General features: G+C 45.2%; 1 protein-coding gene across 2 annotated transcripts; it reads left to right on the top strand.

The window, feature by feature from the left end:
- Positions 1–13,187: 13,187 nt before the first annotated feature.
- Positions 13,188–18,385, top strand: rrh (retinal pigment epithelium-derived rhodopsin homolog). 2 transcript variants are annotated; one of them, XM_071382572.1, is made up of 7 exons: positions 13,188–13,585; positions 15,646–15,851; positions 16,520–16,619; positions 16,796–16,949; positions 17,055–17,223; positions 17,432–17,610; positions 17,761–18,385. In XM_071382572.1, the coding sequence occupies exons 1-7, from the start codon at positions 13,480–13,482 to the stop codon at positions 17,864–17,866; spliced, it is 1,020 nt and encodes a 339-aa protein (XP_071238673.1). In that variant the 5' UTR covers positions 13,188–13,479; the 3' UTR covers positions 17,867–18,385. The 2 variants fall into 2 exon arrangements, with proteins under 2 accessions (XP_071238673.1, XP_071238674.1); XM_071382573.1 differs by having other exon boundaries at positions 15,661–15,851; positions 17,761–18,384.
- The last annotated feature ends 717 nt before the right edge of the window (positions 18,386–19,102 follow it).

The raw sequence follows: 19,102 nt of genomic DNA, 5'->3' as shown, positions 1-19,102 counted from the left end.
TCACCAGGAGGGAGCCCGAAGGAGCAGGAGCAGCGAAAACGATCGAGACCTCCTTGAAGGAAGCCCTCCACAGAGGGACCCCAAAGTACCACCTACAGAATGAGAACATCTCTTCCCTAAAATTGACACCCTTCCAGATGGAAGCCCAGTCCGGCCTGAGGAGGGAGCCTAAGGGGAAGAAAGAGGAAAAGTCCCGCAAGCTGAAGAAAATGGGGATTTCCCCACAATTGACTTTTCAACTCTTGAATGGTCCCCTTAACAGACAATTGAAGTTAGAATAACAAAATAATAATGACATTGACATAACAGAAGTAACAGTGAATGATAGTATAGAAACAACAGACTCGCGCACAATAAAGATGTATGGTGGAAACAGGAAGAGAAGAGAGGAACCAGCCGAACAATCCAAAAAGACTGACAAGGTTAGAATCTCTGTTCCACCTCAACTCATAACAGAAGCAGGAGAACTGAAGTCTATCTCAATAATTAGGATCAAACCCTTACCGGAGATTGCATTCTGTGGATGGACACATCACCAAACAAAGGGAGAAGTCGTTTGGGACCCGAAAGGATGTGACCTGACATTAATCAAAGAAAAAGACGAGTGGGTGCTCATCATGAACAAGATTGAACCAGTGGAAGGTGAAGAACATATAGTTGAAATAACAAGAACAACAGTGACCGAAGGGAGTAGCACCACGGTCATTAAGATTGATCCCACCCCTGCACCTGAACAGGAAGAACCTGTGACAACTAGAACAACGACAACAACAATGGTGGCAGCTGCTGTGAAGAATACAGTAGCTACCACTAAGATAACATCAACTGCCCTTACCAAGCAGTCCACTGTACCCACAAAGAAACCTGAGACAATAGAACCAGAAGGTTTTTTTACTGACATTTGGAACTTTCTGATAAACTCTAATGATCTACCTCAAGACAAAAACATTGTAAAAGCAACAGATATCTCAGAATCAGAACCACTCAAGGACAGCACACGAGAAGAAGTAGTGAAGAACGAGTGGTACGAATGGGCTAAGTATATGGCAAACAAACACAGAATGGACAATTGTATTTTGTTTAGAAAATCACCTTTGTCTGATCTTTTGATAGTACCTGAACTTGCATCATTTGAAGAATGTGTTAAATGTAAAATGTTCAATGTATTCAGAGAAAATACTACATTCTTTTGTGTAACATAGATGCAGCTTGGCATTAGGTAACACTAAAGGCAGAAGTGAATAAATAAAAATATGTTGGGAAAATATGAATGTACAAAAATAAGAACTGAATTGAATGATCCTCATAATGATAGGTTTACTATTGTAAAAAGCGAATATGAATGTTTCTACAGCTATGGAGATAATGGGATGGATGTGGGAAACACTATAGGTAATTTAATAAACTATTTGTGTGTTAGAAACTGCAGGAGGTAGTACATTTGATAAAGGAATGATTGTGAATCACAAAGGTAAATGTGGTAATATAACTCAAGTAACATTATATCTTGAAATGTTAAAGAATCAGGATTAAGGAATAGCTGATAGTTTCTGGATGTGTGGGCATACTACATGTTCATTGCTTCGTTAAAATATAATGGTTGATTATAAGTGGGTTTTTTTAATACTAACTAGATATTTTACTCCTATTTTATGTTATTAATTGGAGATGTTTGGTCTAGTTGGGTTTTGTAAGTGTATTATGTTTCAAATTGTATCTTTTACTCCTGTCTGTGTTTATCTATTGGAGATGTTTGGTCCAGGTGATTTGTAAGCTTTATTTTGATTATGTTTTAGTCAACTGTTGGTATTGATATCTACTCTCTATATGTTATTTTAGTGTAGTTTTTGAGGCTAATTACCCTCAAGAGGAGGGATTATGTAGGAGTTATTACTTAGACATATATAGACAGATATCACACTATTGAGCAAAAGACAGGTGTACATTAGAATAAAGGAGGAGAAGGCAACACGTGAGTGCATTTGCCATTCTGGTAAAAACAGGAAACTAAGACATAACAGACATAATGGCCAAAGCCATTATGAGCATAAAGGCTTAGGGTAAAAAGGAAGATGTGACACTTAACCTCTCTGGGATCGCGGGACGCTTGCGTCCCAACAGCCTGTTAAAATGTAGAGCGCCAGATTTAAAAAAAAATCTATAAAATCAAACTTTATTAAATTACACATATAAGATACCAAATTAAAGCTACACTCGTTGTGAATCCAGCCAACATGTCAGATTTCAAAAAGGCTTTTCGGCGAAAGCATAAGATGCTATTATCTGATGATAGTGCAATGGCTACACTCTCTTTGTTGACAATTTCAACCATGCCGGCGCTACTCAAAACGCAGAAATAAAATATAAAACATGCATTACCTTTGACGAGATTCTTTTGTTGGCACTCCAATATGTCCCATAAACATCACAAATGGTCCTTTAGTTCGATTAATTCCGTCCATATATATCCAAATTGTCCATTTATTTGTCGCCGTTGTACCAGGAAAAACAGCGTTCAATTTGCGCAAAATCACGACAAAATATCTAAAAAATTACCTCTAAACTTTGCCAAAACATTTCAAAGTACTTTTGTAATACAACTTAAGGTATTTGTAAACGTTAATAATCGATCAAATTGAAGACGGGTCAATCTGTTTTCAATACAGGATATCAACAAACTCACGGTACTTTTCCAAGTCTTGCTCAACTCTCAAACATAAACACACGACGTCACTCCACTTCCGGGTCAATATCTTTCTCAGTTTACTAAGGAAAAACCTTAACCTTTTTCCATACAATGGCGACATCCAGTGGAAGCAGTAGAAACTGCGTGGATAGTGATTAGAATTCTGGTGTGCCCATGATAACCCATTGAACATACAGGAACTTAACAATAAAAAAGTTAGTCCTCAGGGTTTTGACTGCTATATAAGTTCTGTTATACTTACAGATATGATTCAAGCAGTTTTAGAAACTTCAGAGTGTTTTCTATCCAAGGGGCTTTTGACTGCAATCCGGAGCGAGAGAAGTATTGCATAAAGGTAATGAAGGAGGATCTAGGGTTATGTTATGTTGGATTTGACCAGGTTTCGGTTGATACCCTAGTGCCATTCCGGGTAGAGGAGGTTAGAGCAGGTGATAGCTCTATAGTCAGCTAGAATACAAGCAGAGCCCCTGACAAAACAGATACTGACAGCAGAATATTCCAGAGCCAAGGACCGGTGCGGATATACATAACAAGATCTTAAGGAAGTGATTGAGGTGGAAACTGGTTATGCGGATTCTAACCTATGGTTAGAATGGATTCGGTATACAGCCAGTTCAGTAGCGAAAGAAGAAGGTTATGCCTGCGTCACAGCTAAACCTCAGTTGACAACTGTCGTGGATAATCGTCTCAGAAATATAACACTCTTACAAGAACTTGGAAATTCAATATAGGCTTTTAATATAAAATATCAGAAGCCGTGTCAGTCCGCGGAAAGACCAACTTCCATAAGCACTGGCTCTGTTCTTATACACCCACATCAAAATGAGTCCATCCCATATGCACATTAAGTTACTTCTCATACGTCATCTGTCACCATTGTCTTTCATTTTCAGGCTTCCTGCTTGTTCATGCCCAATAACGCCTGTATCCGCTCTTGATTAGATTACAATGGTGCCAGGACCCTCTCAGTGTCCTAAATAAATATGTATTATGCCTATAGTCCATCTGTTGGTAATTTGGCTGGCACCCTCTTTGTGTGTCTCTCTGACCTCGGTATGTCCAGCTATTCTATGCACTTATGGCCTTGCTTTAGTTTCCTGTCCTAGACAATAGACAATGTACTTTAACTTCTTGAGGATAGGGTGCAGAGTTTTCACTTAGGGAAAAATAGCGTGCGCAATTTCAACTTCGTGCTACTCATCCCCAGAATATAAGATATCCCTCCTGTTTCGATGCCCACTCTAGCCCGGCCGATACGAGGCGCTGCTATGTACCGCACCGGGCTATGCACACGTACTGGAGACACCGTGCGCTCTTCCGCATAATACGGTGTCTGCCCGTACGCTCGCTCTCCACGGTAAGCACGGGGAGTTGGCTCAGGTCTCCTACCTGGCTTAGCCACACTCCCCGTGTGCCCCCTCCCAATACATTTTTGGGGCTGCCTCTCGGGCTTCCTTGCCAGCCGTGTTACCTCGTAACGCCGGTTCCCTGTTGTTGCTACCTCCCCTCTCCTGGCTGCTTCCACCTGTTCCCATGGCAGGCGATCCCTACCAGCCAGAATCTCCTCCCATGTGTAACATCTCTTGCCGTCTAGAATATCCTCCCATGTCCATTCCTCTCCAGATTTCGGCCGCTGCTGCTGCCCGTTACCACGCTGCTTGGTCCGGTTGTGGTGGGTGGTTCTGTAACGATCTTCGTCTGGAGAAAGAGAGGAGGACCAAAGCGCAGCGTGGTAAGTGTTCTTGATGAATCTTTAATAGAACAAACTGAACACTGAGATACAAAACAATAAAGTGAACTACTGAAAACCGAAACAGTTCCGTGTGGAACACAACGACACAGAAGACAACCACCCACAAAACACAACAGAAAACAGGCTACCTAAATATGGTTCCCAATCAGAGACAATGACTAACACCTGCCTCTGATTGAGAACCATATCAGGCCAAACGAAAAACACAACATAGAAACACAAAACATAGATAACCCACCCAACTCACGCCCTGACCATACTAAAACAAAGAAAATACAAAAGAACTAAGGTCAGAACGTGACAATATCCCAATCCACGTGATCGAAGCAGTCTTGAAGCGTGGAATCAGATTGGTCGGACCAGCGTTGAACAGATCTGAGCGCTGGAGCTTCTTGTTTTAGTTTCTGTTTGTAGGCTGGAAGCAACAAAATGGAGTCGTGGTCAGCTTTTCCGAAAGGAGGGCGGGGGAGGGCCTTATATGCGTCGCGGAAGTTAAAATAACAATGATCTAGGGTTTTACCAGCCCTGGTAGCACAATCGATATGCTGATAGAATTTAGGGAGTTTTGTTTTCAGATTAGCCTTGTTAAAATCCCCAGCTACAATGAATGCAGCCTCAGGGTGTGTGGTTTCTAGTTTACATAGAGTCAGGTAAAGTTTGTTCAGGGCCATCGATGTGTCTGCTTGGGGGGGGATATATACGGCTGTGATTATAATCGAAGAGAATTCCCTTGGTAGATAATGCGGTCGACATTTGATTGTGAGGAATTCTAAGTCAGGTGAACAGAATGACTTGAGTTCCTGTATGTTGTTATGATCACACCACGTCTCGTTAATCATAAGGCATACCACCCCGCCCCTCTTCTTACCAGAAAGATGTTTGTTTCTGTCGGCGTGATGCGTGAAGAAACCAGCTGGCTGCACCGACTCCGTTAGCGTCTCTCGAGTGAGCCATGTTTCCGTGAAGCAAAGAACGTTACAGTCTCTGATGTCTCTCTGGAATGCTACCCTTGCTCGGATTTCATCAACCTTGTTGTCAAGAGACTGGACATTGGCGAGTAGTATGCTAGGGAGTGGAGCGCGATGTGGCCGTCTCCGAAGCCTGACCAGAAGACCGCTTCGTTTGCCCCTTTTATGGCGTCGTTGTTTAGGGTCGCCGGCTGGGATCAGATCCATTGTACTGGGTGGAAGGCAAAACACAGGATCCACTTCGGGAGAGTCATATTCCTGGTCGTAATGATAGGGAGTTGACGTTGCTCTTATATTCAGTAGTTCCTTCTGACTGTATGTAATGAAACCTAAGATTACCTGGGGTACCAATGTAAGAAATAACACATTAAAAAACAAAATACTGCATAGTTTCCTAGGAACGCGAAGCGAGGCGGCCGAGGCGAAGCGTTCCTAGGAAACTATGCAGTATTTTGAGAGGCCGCCATCTCTGTCGGCGCCGGAAGTAGTCCCAGGTGTGCAATTCAGGTTGGCGAGCATTTAACCAAGCCCACAAGAACATGGACCAGATTTTCTTACACACACAAAATGTGCCAACCTACATCACGAGAACTGTACAGATACTTCTCCAGAATGATGATGTCCTTGTTAAAAGCCTTCTCCCTGATACATTAGATAGCATTGCCAACATATCAACCAGCTGTGTAGAACTGGCCAAATCTGTTGAAAGTAAGTTCCTTGATGTCACTGAATTGATTACAGAGCTTCTAGAGAGCTGCACATGCGCCAAACAGAAATATGGCAGTCACCTGAAAGAGGTTAGGGAGATGCTGGAGGACGAAAAATGCAAGAAAACCATGCTACAGGAGGAAAATAGACAAGCTGAAGAGGCATTTAAGAAACATGGCAAGGAGCTTGAAGAGGCTAATAAAAACTTCCAAAAGGCTATCGACTCCATGCCGTCAGGATGGGACATCATCGGAATGAACTTTGTAGAGGGATTCACCAATTATATAAACTCTTTAATTGGAGGAGCAACAAATGCCACAATTGCAGCGGACATTAGTGATACACATGCAAAATATGATACATCAGGAAGTCCAAAAGACATGTTTGCAACAAACAATATAGTTAGCAAGTGTAATGCCCGGGGTGTAGTGGAGGAAGGAGTCAGAGAGTTCAGAGTAGCGTAACTTTAATCACCAGAGAGGTGAACACGACGCCACTAAAACCAAATGCCCCAACACACAAGGGGAACTAAATAGTTCCGACAATATAACGTACACGAACCGTGACATACAAGCATGTACAAACAGTACACAAAACAATCCCGCACACCCAGCAAGCGGGCCTGGGTAATAAAGCCCCACTAATCAACCTAACAACAAACAGGTGTAACCAATAAACAAACAAGGAGGGGGAGGAAGAAAATCAGTGGCAGCTAGTAGGCCAGTGACGACGACCGCCGAGCGCCACCCAAACAGGAAGGGGAGCCACCTTCGGTAGGAGTTGTGACAGTACCCCCGCCGTGCGCCGACACCGGCCTCGAGGGCGACCCGGAGGGCGAGGCGCAGGGCGATCCGGATGGAGGCGATGGAAATCCCTCAACATTGACGGATCCAAAATGTCCCCCACTGGTAACCAGCACCTCTCCTCCGGACCGTACCCCTCCCAGTCCACGAGGTACTGCAGGCCCCTCACCCGGGGACCCCTTGATGTCCAGAGGGGGAGGAGGGACCTCCGGCACCTCACCGTCCTGCAGGGGACCAGCTACCACCGGCCTGAGGAGAGACACATGAAACGAGGGGTTAATACGATAATAGGAAGGGAGTTGTAATCGATAACACACCTCGTTTATTCTCCTCAGGACATTGAAGGGCCCTACAAACTGCGGCCCCAGCTTCCGGCAGGGCAAGCGGAGGGGTAGGTAGACGCTGTCCCCCGGTACTAACACGGGGGCCTCACTGCGGTGGCGGTCAGCACTCCTCTTCTGCCGTCCACTGGCTTGTTTGAGGGATTCCTGGACGGCCCTCCAGGTCTCCTTGGAGCGCTGCACCCACTCCTCCACCGCAGGAGCCTCGTTCTGACTCGGATGCCACGGTGCCAGGACCGGCTGGTAGCCCAACACACACTAGAACGGGGATAAGTTAGTCGAGGAATGACGGAGTGAATTTTGGGCCAACTCCGCCCATGGGACGTACCTAACCCACTCGCTGGGCCGGTCCTGGCAATACGACCGCAGAAACCTACCCACCTCCTGGTTCACTCTCTCCACCTGCCCATTACTCTCGGGGTGATAACCGGACGTCAAGCTGACCGAGACCCCCAGACACTCCATGAACGCCCTCCATACCCGGGACGTGAACTGGGGACCCCGATCAGAGACGATGTCCTCCGGCACCCCGTAGTGCCGGAAGACGTGGGTAAATAACACCTCCGCAGTCTGTAGGGCTGTAGGGAGACCGGGCAACGGGAGGAGACGGCAGGACTTAGAGAACCGATCCACAATCACCAAAACCGTAGTGTTCCCCTGAGACGGGGGAAGATCGGTCAGGAAATCTACGGATAGGTAAGACCATGGCCGTTGTGGAACGGGGAGGGGTTGTAACTTCCCTCTAGGAAGGTGCCTAGGAGCCTTACTCTGGGCGCACACCAAACAGGAAGAGACATAAACCCTAACATCCCTAGCAAAGGTGGGCCACCAATACTTCTCCCGGAGGCCCCGCACTGTCCTCGCCACCCCAGGGTGACCCGAAGAGGGTATGGTGTGAGCCCACCGAATCAGTTGGTCCCGAACACCAAGCGGCACGTACCTCCGCCCAGCCGGACACTGAGGAGGCGCAGGCTCCGCAGTAACGCCCGCTCGATGTCCGAGTCCACCTCCCATACCACTGGTGCCACCAGCCTCGAGGCGGGAAGGATGGGAGTAGGCTCGATGGCCCTATCCTCCGTGTCATAAAGGCGGAACAGTGCGTCAGCCTTTACATTCTGAGACCCTGGTCTATACGACAGAGTAAACCGGAATCGGGTGAAGAACATGGCCCACCTTGCCTGACGTGGATTCAGTCTCCTAGCTGCCCGAATATACTCCAGATTCTGGTGGTCGGTCCAGATGAGAAAAGGGTGCTTAGCCCCCTCAAGCCAGTGTCTCCACACCTTCAGAGCCCTGACCACCGCTAACAACTCCCTGTCCCCCACATCATAGTTACGCTCCGCTGGACTGAGCTTCCTCGAAAAGAAAGCGCAGGGACGGAGTTTTGGTGGCTTGCCCGAGCGCTGTGATAGCACGGCACCCACCCCAGCCTCGGACGCGTCCACCTCCAGTATGAATGCTAGAGAGGGGTCCGGGTGCGCCAACACGGGTGCATCCGTGAACAGCGCCTTCAACCTATTGAAAGCTCTGTCCGCCCCTGCCGACCACCGGAAACGCACCGGGCCCCCCTTCAGCAGTGAGGTAATGGGAGCCGCTACCTGGCCAAAACCCCGGATAAACCTCCGGTAGTAATTGGCAAACCCCAAAAACTGCTGCACCTCCTTCACTGTGGTCGGAGTCGGCCAATTACGCACGGCCTTAATGCGGTCACACTCCATCACCACCCCCGAGGTGGAAATGCGATAACCCAGGAAGGAGACGGCTTGTTTGGAGAACACACACTTCTCAGCCTTGACGTATAGGTCATGCTCCAGCAGTCTCCCAAGCACCTTGCGTACCAGAGACACATGCGCGGCACGGGTGGCGGAATAGATCAGAATATCATCAATATAAACCACTGAGTCCGCAATCCATAAAGTTCCCAGCTGCACCTGAATCGACTAGTGCCTTATACTGGGAGGAGGGGAAAAACTCAAGGAAAAAAATCAAGACAAACATGTGACCAACAGGGGGTTCTGGGTGAGTCTGGTGCTTACTCACCTGGGGTGACCGAGAAATGTTCCGCCTGCCATCTCGACTCCCAGACGGACCCCCCCACCCCCGATCGGCTGTGTGTCCGACCACAGCTGGTGCAGGGGGAGCCTCCTTCTCCGGTACCCTTCGGCACGGTCCCTCCCAACTCCATCGGAATGGGAGCGGGGGTGCTGGGTGGTGGAACGCACAGGACCCTCTCCGAACGCCCGCGGGAAGCCAGCAGATTGTCCAGCCGGATGGACATATCAATAAGTTCATCTAGGGAGAGAGCAGTGTCCCGACACGCTAGCTCCCTGCGGACGTCCTCCTGGAGACTACACCGGTAGTGGTCTATAAAGTGCCCTGTCGTTCCACCCAGACCCCGCGGCCAAGGTCCGGAACTCCAAGTTATAGTCCTGGCCGCTCCTCTTCTCCTGCCTAAGGTGAAACAGTCGCTCTCCCGCCGCTCAGCCCTCTGGAGGATGGTCAAACACGGCACGAAAGCGGCGGGTGAATTCCGGGTAGTGCTCCTTCGCTGAGTCTGGGCCATTCTAGACCGCGTTTGCCCACTCCAGAGCACGACCCGTCAGGCAGGAGACGAGGACACTCACCCTCTCCGCTCCCGAGGGAGTGGGTCTCACGGTCGCCAGGTACAGTTCTAGTTGCAGTAAGAAACCAGTAATCCCTCGGGAGCGTAAGACGGAGAGCGCTGGAGCCGGGGGATGGGGAGAGAGGAGAGGAGGAATCCTGAGCTGGAGAAACCGAAGGTGGAGGAGAGGAGACCACTCCTCTCCCATCGGTCCATTCTCTCCATCATTTGGTCCATGGCGGAACCGATGCGATGGAGGACGGTGGTGTGGTGGAGAACACGTTCCTCCATAGATGGGAGGGGGTTGGCAGCTGCTCCTGCTGACTCCATTCTTGGTGGTGCGGGATTCTGTAATGCCCGGGGTGTAGTGGAGGAAGGAGTCAGACGCAGGAGACAGAGAGTTCAGAGTAGAGCAACTTTAAATCACCACAGAGGTGAACATGACGCCACTAAAACCAAATGCCCCAACACACAAGGGGAACTAAATAGTTCCGACAATATGACGTACACGAACCATGACATACAAGCATGTACAAACAGTACACAAAACAAGCCCCACTAATCAACCTAACAACAAACAGGTGTAACCAATAAACAAACAAGGATGGGGAGGAAAAAATCAGTGGCAGCTAGTAGGCCGGTGACGCCGAGCGCCACCCGAACAGGAAGGGGAGCCACCTTCGGTAGGAGTCGTGACAGCAAGTCTTCTATGCTTCTTGCTATTGCCCAATCCTTAGTTGGCCTTATTCAGAAGGACCAAATCGAATGGTCAAAGTTTTTAGATGAAAAGACAGGACAGTTGATTCCTGATTGGTTGAAGACACAAATCGAAGATGTGCTGTCAAACATAAAAGACGTGGACCAATGTCCCGCAAAACCTCAGGCAGAGAAAATTTGTGAACAGGGCATTACCATCTGCTCTGACCTAAGTGCATTGGCTCCTGAGGGCAAGCATGACGATGATGCCAAGAACAAAGAACTGATCCAGAGAATCAGGAAGCTAATGACCGCTGCACAGAAGTTTGATTCCTCAGGAAAAAAATACACAAAAACATCTGCCTTTTCTGTTAATCTGCCCGGAATGAGCAAAGCACGAAGCGCAAGTCAGACTGTGACAGAAAATGCCCGCTTCCGCATAGAGCAGATGAAAGCCCAGCTTGCAAGAGCCAGCAAGATGTATGAAAAATCCCTGGAAAAAATGGGGGAAAACAAAAGAGGGCTAGCCAAAACCCTCAACAAAATGAGAAACCTTCATGTCGAGGAGATTGACTTTGACACCACCATCAGGATGCTGGCTGAAGGTCTAAATGCAATGGGAGAGCTGCAGGAGAAATGGCAAAAGATGTTGCAATTCTTCCAGATGGTGTCAAACATCATTGACACCTGTCTGAAGACATCCCTGCAGGATTTTGTCAAAACAGCCAGGAATACACACCTGAAATATGACTCAAGTATGTTCTTGAAGGATATGATATACCAACAGGCATTTCAAGCTTCCAACATTGCACACCTGGTGAATATGATTTCTGGAACCTACACTGAGGTCTCCAGCTAGTACTTGATGGACAGAGTCGGCAGCCTAGGAAGATTCATGGCTTTGGATCCCAAAGACCCACGTTTCAAAGATGAACGCCAAATATTGGCTGCATCTGGTGATGAAGCCGAAAATGAAATCAAAGCTCTTGTCCTGAAGAACAAGGAACTTTACAAGGCAAGGACCAAAGCAAGACTTGAGAAAATTGAATATGAGCTAAATGCAGTATTACCCCCACCATCTGAAAAGGAAACAAATAAACTGCGAGAGATAGTGGCCTCTGGATTCCAGGACAACCCCGGGGATATTGATCAGTTTGAATAAAGATTTATGGAGGTAGTTGAGTCTAATCAATCCCCCATCCCATGCCTTAAAGACTGTGTTCACACATGCAGTCCAATTCTGATGTTTTGCCCATTTATTGGCGAAAGAGCTGATCTGATTGGTCAAAAGACCAATTTGTGGAAAAATATCAGAATTGAGCTCTCTGTGTAAAATCAGTGCCTGGAACTGCTTTATGGAAACTAGCTCTGCCTTTGGCAAAAATCTGAATGTTTTATACATTTTTTGTTGTTGTTGCTGTTTGGATAACATTCAAGTAGGCTACTGTATATCTTCCTATACTAATAATAGCCAATGAGAATATGATTAAGGCAGGAGACTCCAACTATATGATTATTGGTAATAAACCCTTATTCAAAAATAAAACTTTATAAAATGCCAAACCAATGAAACGTGTGATGTAGATGCCCAGCCTTCACCTACCATGGCTTAGTCTCTTAGTTTGTTGTCAAAGGTTTTAAAAAAACAACATTAATTATTGTATTATTTCTACTGATAAATCCATTTTAGTCCAATATTTGTTTTTTATTTCAATGACAAAAAACACTTATTGTCTTATTAAAGTATGATACATTTTGCATGTGTGTGTGTTAAATCAATTGTGATCTGTTGTTTGTGGGGAGGATGTAGTTAAAAAGATCAACAATGTCACTGATGTTGAAATGATTGCTTACTGCATGTTCAATAAAGTCAAGTGTTAAAGTTGTAATTGGTGATAAATTCTATTCCGACAGTATACTGGTTTGAGCCAAACTGCCAAACTGCCATGCTCATCCATCATGAAAGTGTCCCCGTCCTCTTCAGCTGTCATTGTTCTCATTGGACACTCAGCTATCCAGCGGCCTCAAGCCTACTTAGCTATCACTGCAAGGCCAATATTGTTGATGGGGCACCTAGTCTATTGTAATGGTCATTCTTTAGTAATCAGTAACTGTGAGTTCAACCCTGTATCATCAGAACGTCAATATTGGTTCCCTGCTTTAAAAAGTCAGTCGTAACAACAAACAGTAATCATTGTGGCAGTAGTAACAATAGCCATAGCAATAGTGTTAGATACATGGTAGTGAATTCTGCATTATACTACGATATTTAGTCCCCACACATTTTTGATCTGCAAATACAATCCTGCTATATGTCACAGAGAAAGGGACTGGGGGTTGTTAAGCACAGAAACCGGTCAGGGCCAAAACTGAACCCACACATACAGCCATCCATTTAAGTAACTTTGCATAACAAGGCTCTTCAGACACAATATCACTCCACTGCATTCACAACTGGAATTGTTGCCTTATTTCTGTTCCCCTATGCAGCTCTAATGTTTAGTCAGGACTCACGTGGGTTTCAACTCCATTATGAAAAGCTTCCATGTGACTTGTAAGCCTCTCGTGTTCCCCTTACCCATGTTACGCACAAACAACAACCTCCCCAGTATCTGGTAAGAAGGGGGAGAAAGTTCGCTCTAATCCTTTAATACTCCCCAACACACACACACCATTCGGAGACTCAAAAACTTTCCAGAATTTCCCTCATTCTCTGTTTTTGGAGGAGAGTTAGCGTTAGTTTCAGCTTTCTTATTCACAGGCTCCCATCCTTTTGCATGGACCACTTTTTTACTGTGGACTCAAAAAGAATCTGCAAGGTATCTTGCTGGTGTAGAAGATTCCTATTATTTCACTGTTAGTTTATAGGGTGTTTTTCACTGAGGCAACTGAAACACTGGAATGGAGTCTGGAGTCAACACCACAGGGGAGGTCATTCCCTACGGAGGAAAGAGTGCCTTTTCACAATTGGAGCACAACATAGTGGCGGCATACCTTATCACTGCAGGTACAAATGCACTGCATAGCATCCACAACACTGTCAATCAACTGAATTACTTTAGGATAGGTAATGTCGTTTTGTCGTTTGTTTGTCATGTTTTTCTGTGTGTTTGTGTTTCTCAGAATTATTTATAAGCTACTGTAACTGCTATTATAATTATTTTCCAACATAATTCATAATTGTTGTGATAAAACAGCTCCCTCTGTGATAGACTTTAGATGATGGATTGTTGATGTCTTCTTAGAATGATTTATACAGTACTGTAAACTCTTCATGCCTGACTGAATAATATACCTTTGTAGCGTCTCTCCCTTGGTGTGACAAGTTATGACAATATTAGTCATAAAATGTAATACTACTGTTATAATCTACAAAAGTGATTTAGAGTTACTTCAACATGGATTGATGATTGCTATAGCAGTGGTATCACTGGGAAACCAAAATGGGTATTTTTTTTGCAAAGGTGCAGCTGTCAAATAGATGCGTCCTCTCTTCCCTCTGTATGGTAAATCACCTGACATGACCTCTGCACTTCATCAGTGTGTGTGGGCCAAAGCTGTCTCTTGTCTCTGGGTGCTGTTAGCATTTCTCAATGAGGCCCACCCCACACAGTCCTTCTCATTCATAAGAGGCAAGTCTAGCTCTTACTGCTCAGGCGGCTGGTGTCATTATGTAACAAGTAGGCCTACCAAGCAAGTGTGGCCTTTTGAAATAAGTTTTCCCCATGAGTTGGCATTAATTTACCTGTGAAACAGTCTTGCTCAACTATTGTTGGGCAAGCATCACTTGAATGGCTGCTGTGTCTGGTATAGCTAGGCCTGAGATTCTAATCGGATGCACTAGAACAGAAGGTGCTTTTTATGGGGGGGACCAGAAGGGACAATTTTCGAGAATAATAAAGATGACACCAGAGCCATTCAATTGAGTAGGCTGAGTAGGCTAACACCCATTTATCAGAAACAGGTGGATTGGCCATCTGGCCATTCTGTCAGATGCCAGATGGGCTGGATCATTATTTTGTTGGGTGGGCTGGAAGTAAAAAATGGAAAATCAAAGCAGTGACTTGGCCAGCAGGCCATGGGCCTGTTAAGATAATTTTTTACGATTTTTGCTAAATTTCTCTGTTATAATAATATACAATGAGCTTTTGAATGATCCGTTTTCTGAGCTGAGGTCACACAAACTCACATTCGAAGTTAGACGCAGCATTAGCAAAGAGGCCTGCTCCGACTCTGTCATCAATTAGACAGCCAAGATAATGGATAATAAGAAACGGAAAGTTGATGCCGATAAACTTAGAAAGAGCACATTCTACATTGTCACCTCACTCAAAATGTCCTATTTTTGGTTAAAGTGCATTATCCTCATGATTCCTGTGATGAAAGTGTCTGCCCTGCCGCTGTGCCTGTTTTGCTGGGGCCTGCTTCTGTGATGAGTGAGGCACTCTCCTCCTCCCATACGCTCGAGAAAAATGCGTTCTGATTGTATAACATTTCTAAATGCAATTGTGGGGGAAACACGGCTATGGAAGCTTCTCAACTTTCAATATTCAGCTCAATAGCAACTATTTTACAACCAAGATATTTGATTTGGCTTTGAGATATTGAGCTGCAAGCGTGCGCGAAATGCGCAATGGCTATTAGGAGGGCAGATAGGTCTCACGGGTAATAGCCTACAACTGCAACGTTTTTTTAGGACATTACATTTACTGTTGGATGAATACATGGCTACTAGCAGTGGGTATTATATTTAGAGTTAGCAATCTAGTTAATGTGTTTTGAGTTTCTACTTCCTCAGCTGTTGAACCCCAAATTAATTAGCCTATGATTTAAATTAGTGCACATAAAGATGTATCTAATTCATCTCTATTGAACTAAAATAATCTGGAAATTCTGTAGTCCTATGTTGACAGGGAAACACATATGACAGGCCTTAATTTGGAAAATAGCCTAAATTGTTAGCTTGGTGGCTCACCCAGTGATGTGGGCTGGTTTGGATAAAATACCAGGGCCGAATTCTTGTTCCAGTTCGGCCCTGCTTAGAAAACATAAACATTTCAAGCTTAGGTTTCTCTTCACCAGGTGTCATCAGTTTGGCCAGCAACATTGTGGTACTGGTGATGTTTGCCAAGTTCAAGGAGCTGCGAAATGCCACCAATGCCATCATCATCAACCTGGCCTTCACTGACATTGGAGTGGCCGGCATCGGCTATCCCATGTCTGCTGCCTCTGACCTCCACGGGAGCTGGAAGTTCGGCTACACTGGATGTCAGGTTGGTGTAATGAGCACACTGTGCTAGTCAATGGTACTGTTTGAATGAACCTGCCATGTACGCTATGAAAATGTACGAAATAAAATCAGGCAAACTTCATATGCTTTATATTAACTCTATATCACATATTAACTCTATATCAAGTGCAGGAAAATGGATTTAACGTTTGCTGGATTGGTTTGAACTGCCCCTCAGTGCAACAGTTTTTAACACCTCACGTGGCCAGGCCAAAAATAACATTTCTTACATTTTCTAGACTTCTCTAATGATCTGAGATTATGGTGTTTAGGAGGTGCTGTGTGAAATCAGGAATTCGGTGCCATGTGACACTAATCTGGGGCTGAAGCCTTGAGTTTGAGAACCACATATTGGACATGAGGTGGGCTGGTGAAATTGACAATGGCCTTCTGATTAGATATACTGACTGAGGCCCAAGTCCAGTCTGTGGTTATGTTGAGGGCTCCCAAGTTGTATCTCAATAGTGTAAACAGACTTCCTCTTAATCTCCTTTAGGAGATCTGAAAGACCTGGACAGGAGAAAGTCAAATCTGTGGGGGTATCCACTCAATTTCACCTGTTCTTTGTTTTCAGACCACGTAAAACCAATGTTTTAATCCTGCTAAACAGATTCTGAAATGAGGGATGCTGCTGACTGTTTTCCCCTCCAGATCTATGCAGCTCTGAACATCTTCTTTGGGATGGCCAGTATTGGACTGCTGACAGTGGTGGCCATTGACCGCTACCTAACCATCTGTAGACCTGACATAGGTATTTACAGTCTTCTATTACTTTCCATGGAGGTTTGTAGTTCATCTGTCTGTAGTCTATTGGTAGTAGCTACTATTGACCTGGTAAAAGATAGGCTAATCTCTGTGAACTGACAAGAGCCTACAACATCTGCATGACCTCTAAGCCTTTTCCCTGCTTTTCCTACTGTTCTCCAGGGCAGAAGATGACCACCCGCTCATACACACTCCTCATTCTGGCTGCATGGCTCAACGCAGTTTTTTGGTCGTCCATGCCCGTGGTGGGTTGGGCCGGCTATGCCCCTGACCCAACTGGTGCCACCTGCACCATCAACTGGAGAAAAAATGATGCGTGAGTTGGGACGTACTTAAATTAACTGGGTAATTTCAAGGATTATATGGCATGAAGATAAAATGAATATTATGTCATTAATCATATACAGTGACTCTTTTCCAGGGGCTTTGTCTCCTACACCATGGCAGTAATCGCTGTGAACTTCCTCATCCCTTTGTCAATGATGTTCTACTGCTACTACAGTGTGTCTGTCACCATGAAGAGATACAAAGCCAGCAACCGCTTGGACAGCATTAACATGGACTGGTCAGACCAGATGGATGTGACTAAGGTAAGCCAGTGTTTCTCCATACAGTCTGTGTGTTCACATGTTTCTTCTTCTAACCCAGCTTTGCCTCTCAATATGGACCATTTTAACCTCACAGTTTGACTGACACGCAGGATTCTAGGATTCTATGGTTATAACAATCTGCAGAAGGTTATGTACAGTATATTACATCTACATTAATCTTTCTCTCTGATCTGTCATTGCTGGCTAGATGTCGATAGTGATGATTGTCATGTTCCTGGTGGCGTGGTCGCCGTACTCCATAGTGTGCCTATGGGCGTCCTTTGGGGACCCCAGAAAGATTCCTGCCCCCATGGCTATCATCGGTCCTCTCTTTGCCAAGTCCTCCACCTTCTACAACCCCTGCATCTACGTTATTGCCAACAAAAAGTAAGCTTTCGCCCCTTCTTCTTGTTGTTCCCACTTTATAGTAAGTGACCATAATACCTATGTGTATTTAAAGTGTAATTACAGTATAGGTACACACTGTATAGTAATTACAACCTATTACCGTCCTGTCCTTGTGGACTTTCTATTCAGGTTCAGAAGAGCGATCACAGGAATGCTCCGATGTCAAACCCGACAACGGATCACCATAAACAACCAGGTTCCCATGACGATTTCCCAGCTCCCTTTGACCCAATGAGGGAGGATTGCTAGATGTTACATTCTATGATGATTTTATTCCCCCAAACTCTTTGATTACACTTGTCATTGAGTATACTGTTAGAGGATGGGATACGTGTAAGCAAGTTTAAAAGATCCCACCCTACCAAGCTTTCTAGACCCTACCAGTGGTCATGAGAGAACTGGAAAATACTAAATTCAAGAGTAGATTTATATTTATTATTTATAGGTACCTCAAAATATACGAAAGTCGTTTTATGTAATTAGAGACACATTAGACATCATCAACCTTACAGCTTTGCCCTACATTGCTGTACATCAATGAAGAGTCTGTCCAATACCAGTGTTTCTGGACCACGTGGGTAGGTGCTTCTATATTAACTGGATTATATTTTGATATGTTGGGGTTTACCATGTAAATTGCTCTTTTTATGACATTCTAGCCATTGTCGTCCTGATGTGTTTTACTTTAGTGTAATATTAGCATAAACAAACAATAAACTATGTTTGTGTACAACATTATGCTTTCTTTATTTTCTTTCCTGTGACAACACTCATCCAGACTGCAGTATTCCCAGTAAGTGCATATACGCTCTTCTTTTTTTCTAATACAGTTGTACATTCTACAAAGTATATACATTTGTAAACTTTGCATTGTTTGAAACATTACTTAGAAATACATCTGTACATATAGATCAATATACCCGAACCAAGATTAAAAGTAATCATGTCACGACTCCCACCAAAGGTGGCTCCCCTACCTGTTCGGGCGGCGCTCGGCGGTCGTCGTCGCCGGTCTACTAGCTGCCACCGATCCCCTTTTCCTTTTCTGTTTGTTATGTCTTATTGGTTGCACCGGTCTCTTGTTTAGATTTGATTCAGGACTATTTAAGCCTGTTAGGCCCGCCTGTTTTTGTGCGGGCTTGTTTTCTGTTAGTCGAGGTTGTTGCGTGTGGTGTTCCTGTCTGTTTGTGCCCTGTGTTGGGTTGGAATTTTTTTTGATATTCGCCTGTTGTTTTGGGCGTTAGTGTTGGATGCCGCAATAAAGTACGGTTTCCCCTATTATCCTCTGCTCTCTGCGCTTGACTCCGCACCCACCACTCCAGGCTCTGTGACAGAAGCCCGCAGCATCACTATGGAGTCAGCAGGAGCAGCTGCACCCCCTCTCCCATCCATGGAGGAGCAGGTCCTCCATCATGCGGCCATTCTCCACCGAATCAGGTCATCAATAAATGATGGAGAGAATGGACCGATG

Source organism: Salvelinus alpinus, chromosome 34, assembly GCF_045679555.1.
Source record: "Salvelinus alpinus chromosome 34, SLU_Salpinus.1, whole genome shotgun sequence".
NCBI lineage: Eukaryota > Metazoa > Chordata > Actinopteri > Salmoniformes > Salmonidae > Salvelinus > Salvelinus alpinus.
The sequence above is the reverse complement of the archived record's forward strand: the minus strand, read 5'-3'. Positions and strand labels throughout refer to the sequence as shown.

Bases quoted from the DNA above. Each gene is read 5' to 3' on its own strand.
- rrh (XM_071382572.1), top strand. From the start codon at position 13,480: ATGGAGTCTGGAGTCAACACCACAGGGGAGGTCATTCCCTACGGAGGA. The intron at 13,586-15,645 runs GTACAAATGCAC...TTTCAAGCTTAG, and splicing joins GGCATACCTTATCACTGCAG to GTTTCTCTTCACCAGGTGTC. The intron at 16,620-16,795 runs GTATTTACAGTC...ACTGTTCTCCAG, and splicing joins CATCTGTAGACCTGACATAG to GGCAGAAGATGACCACCCGC.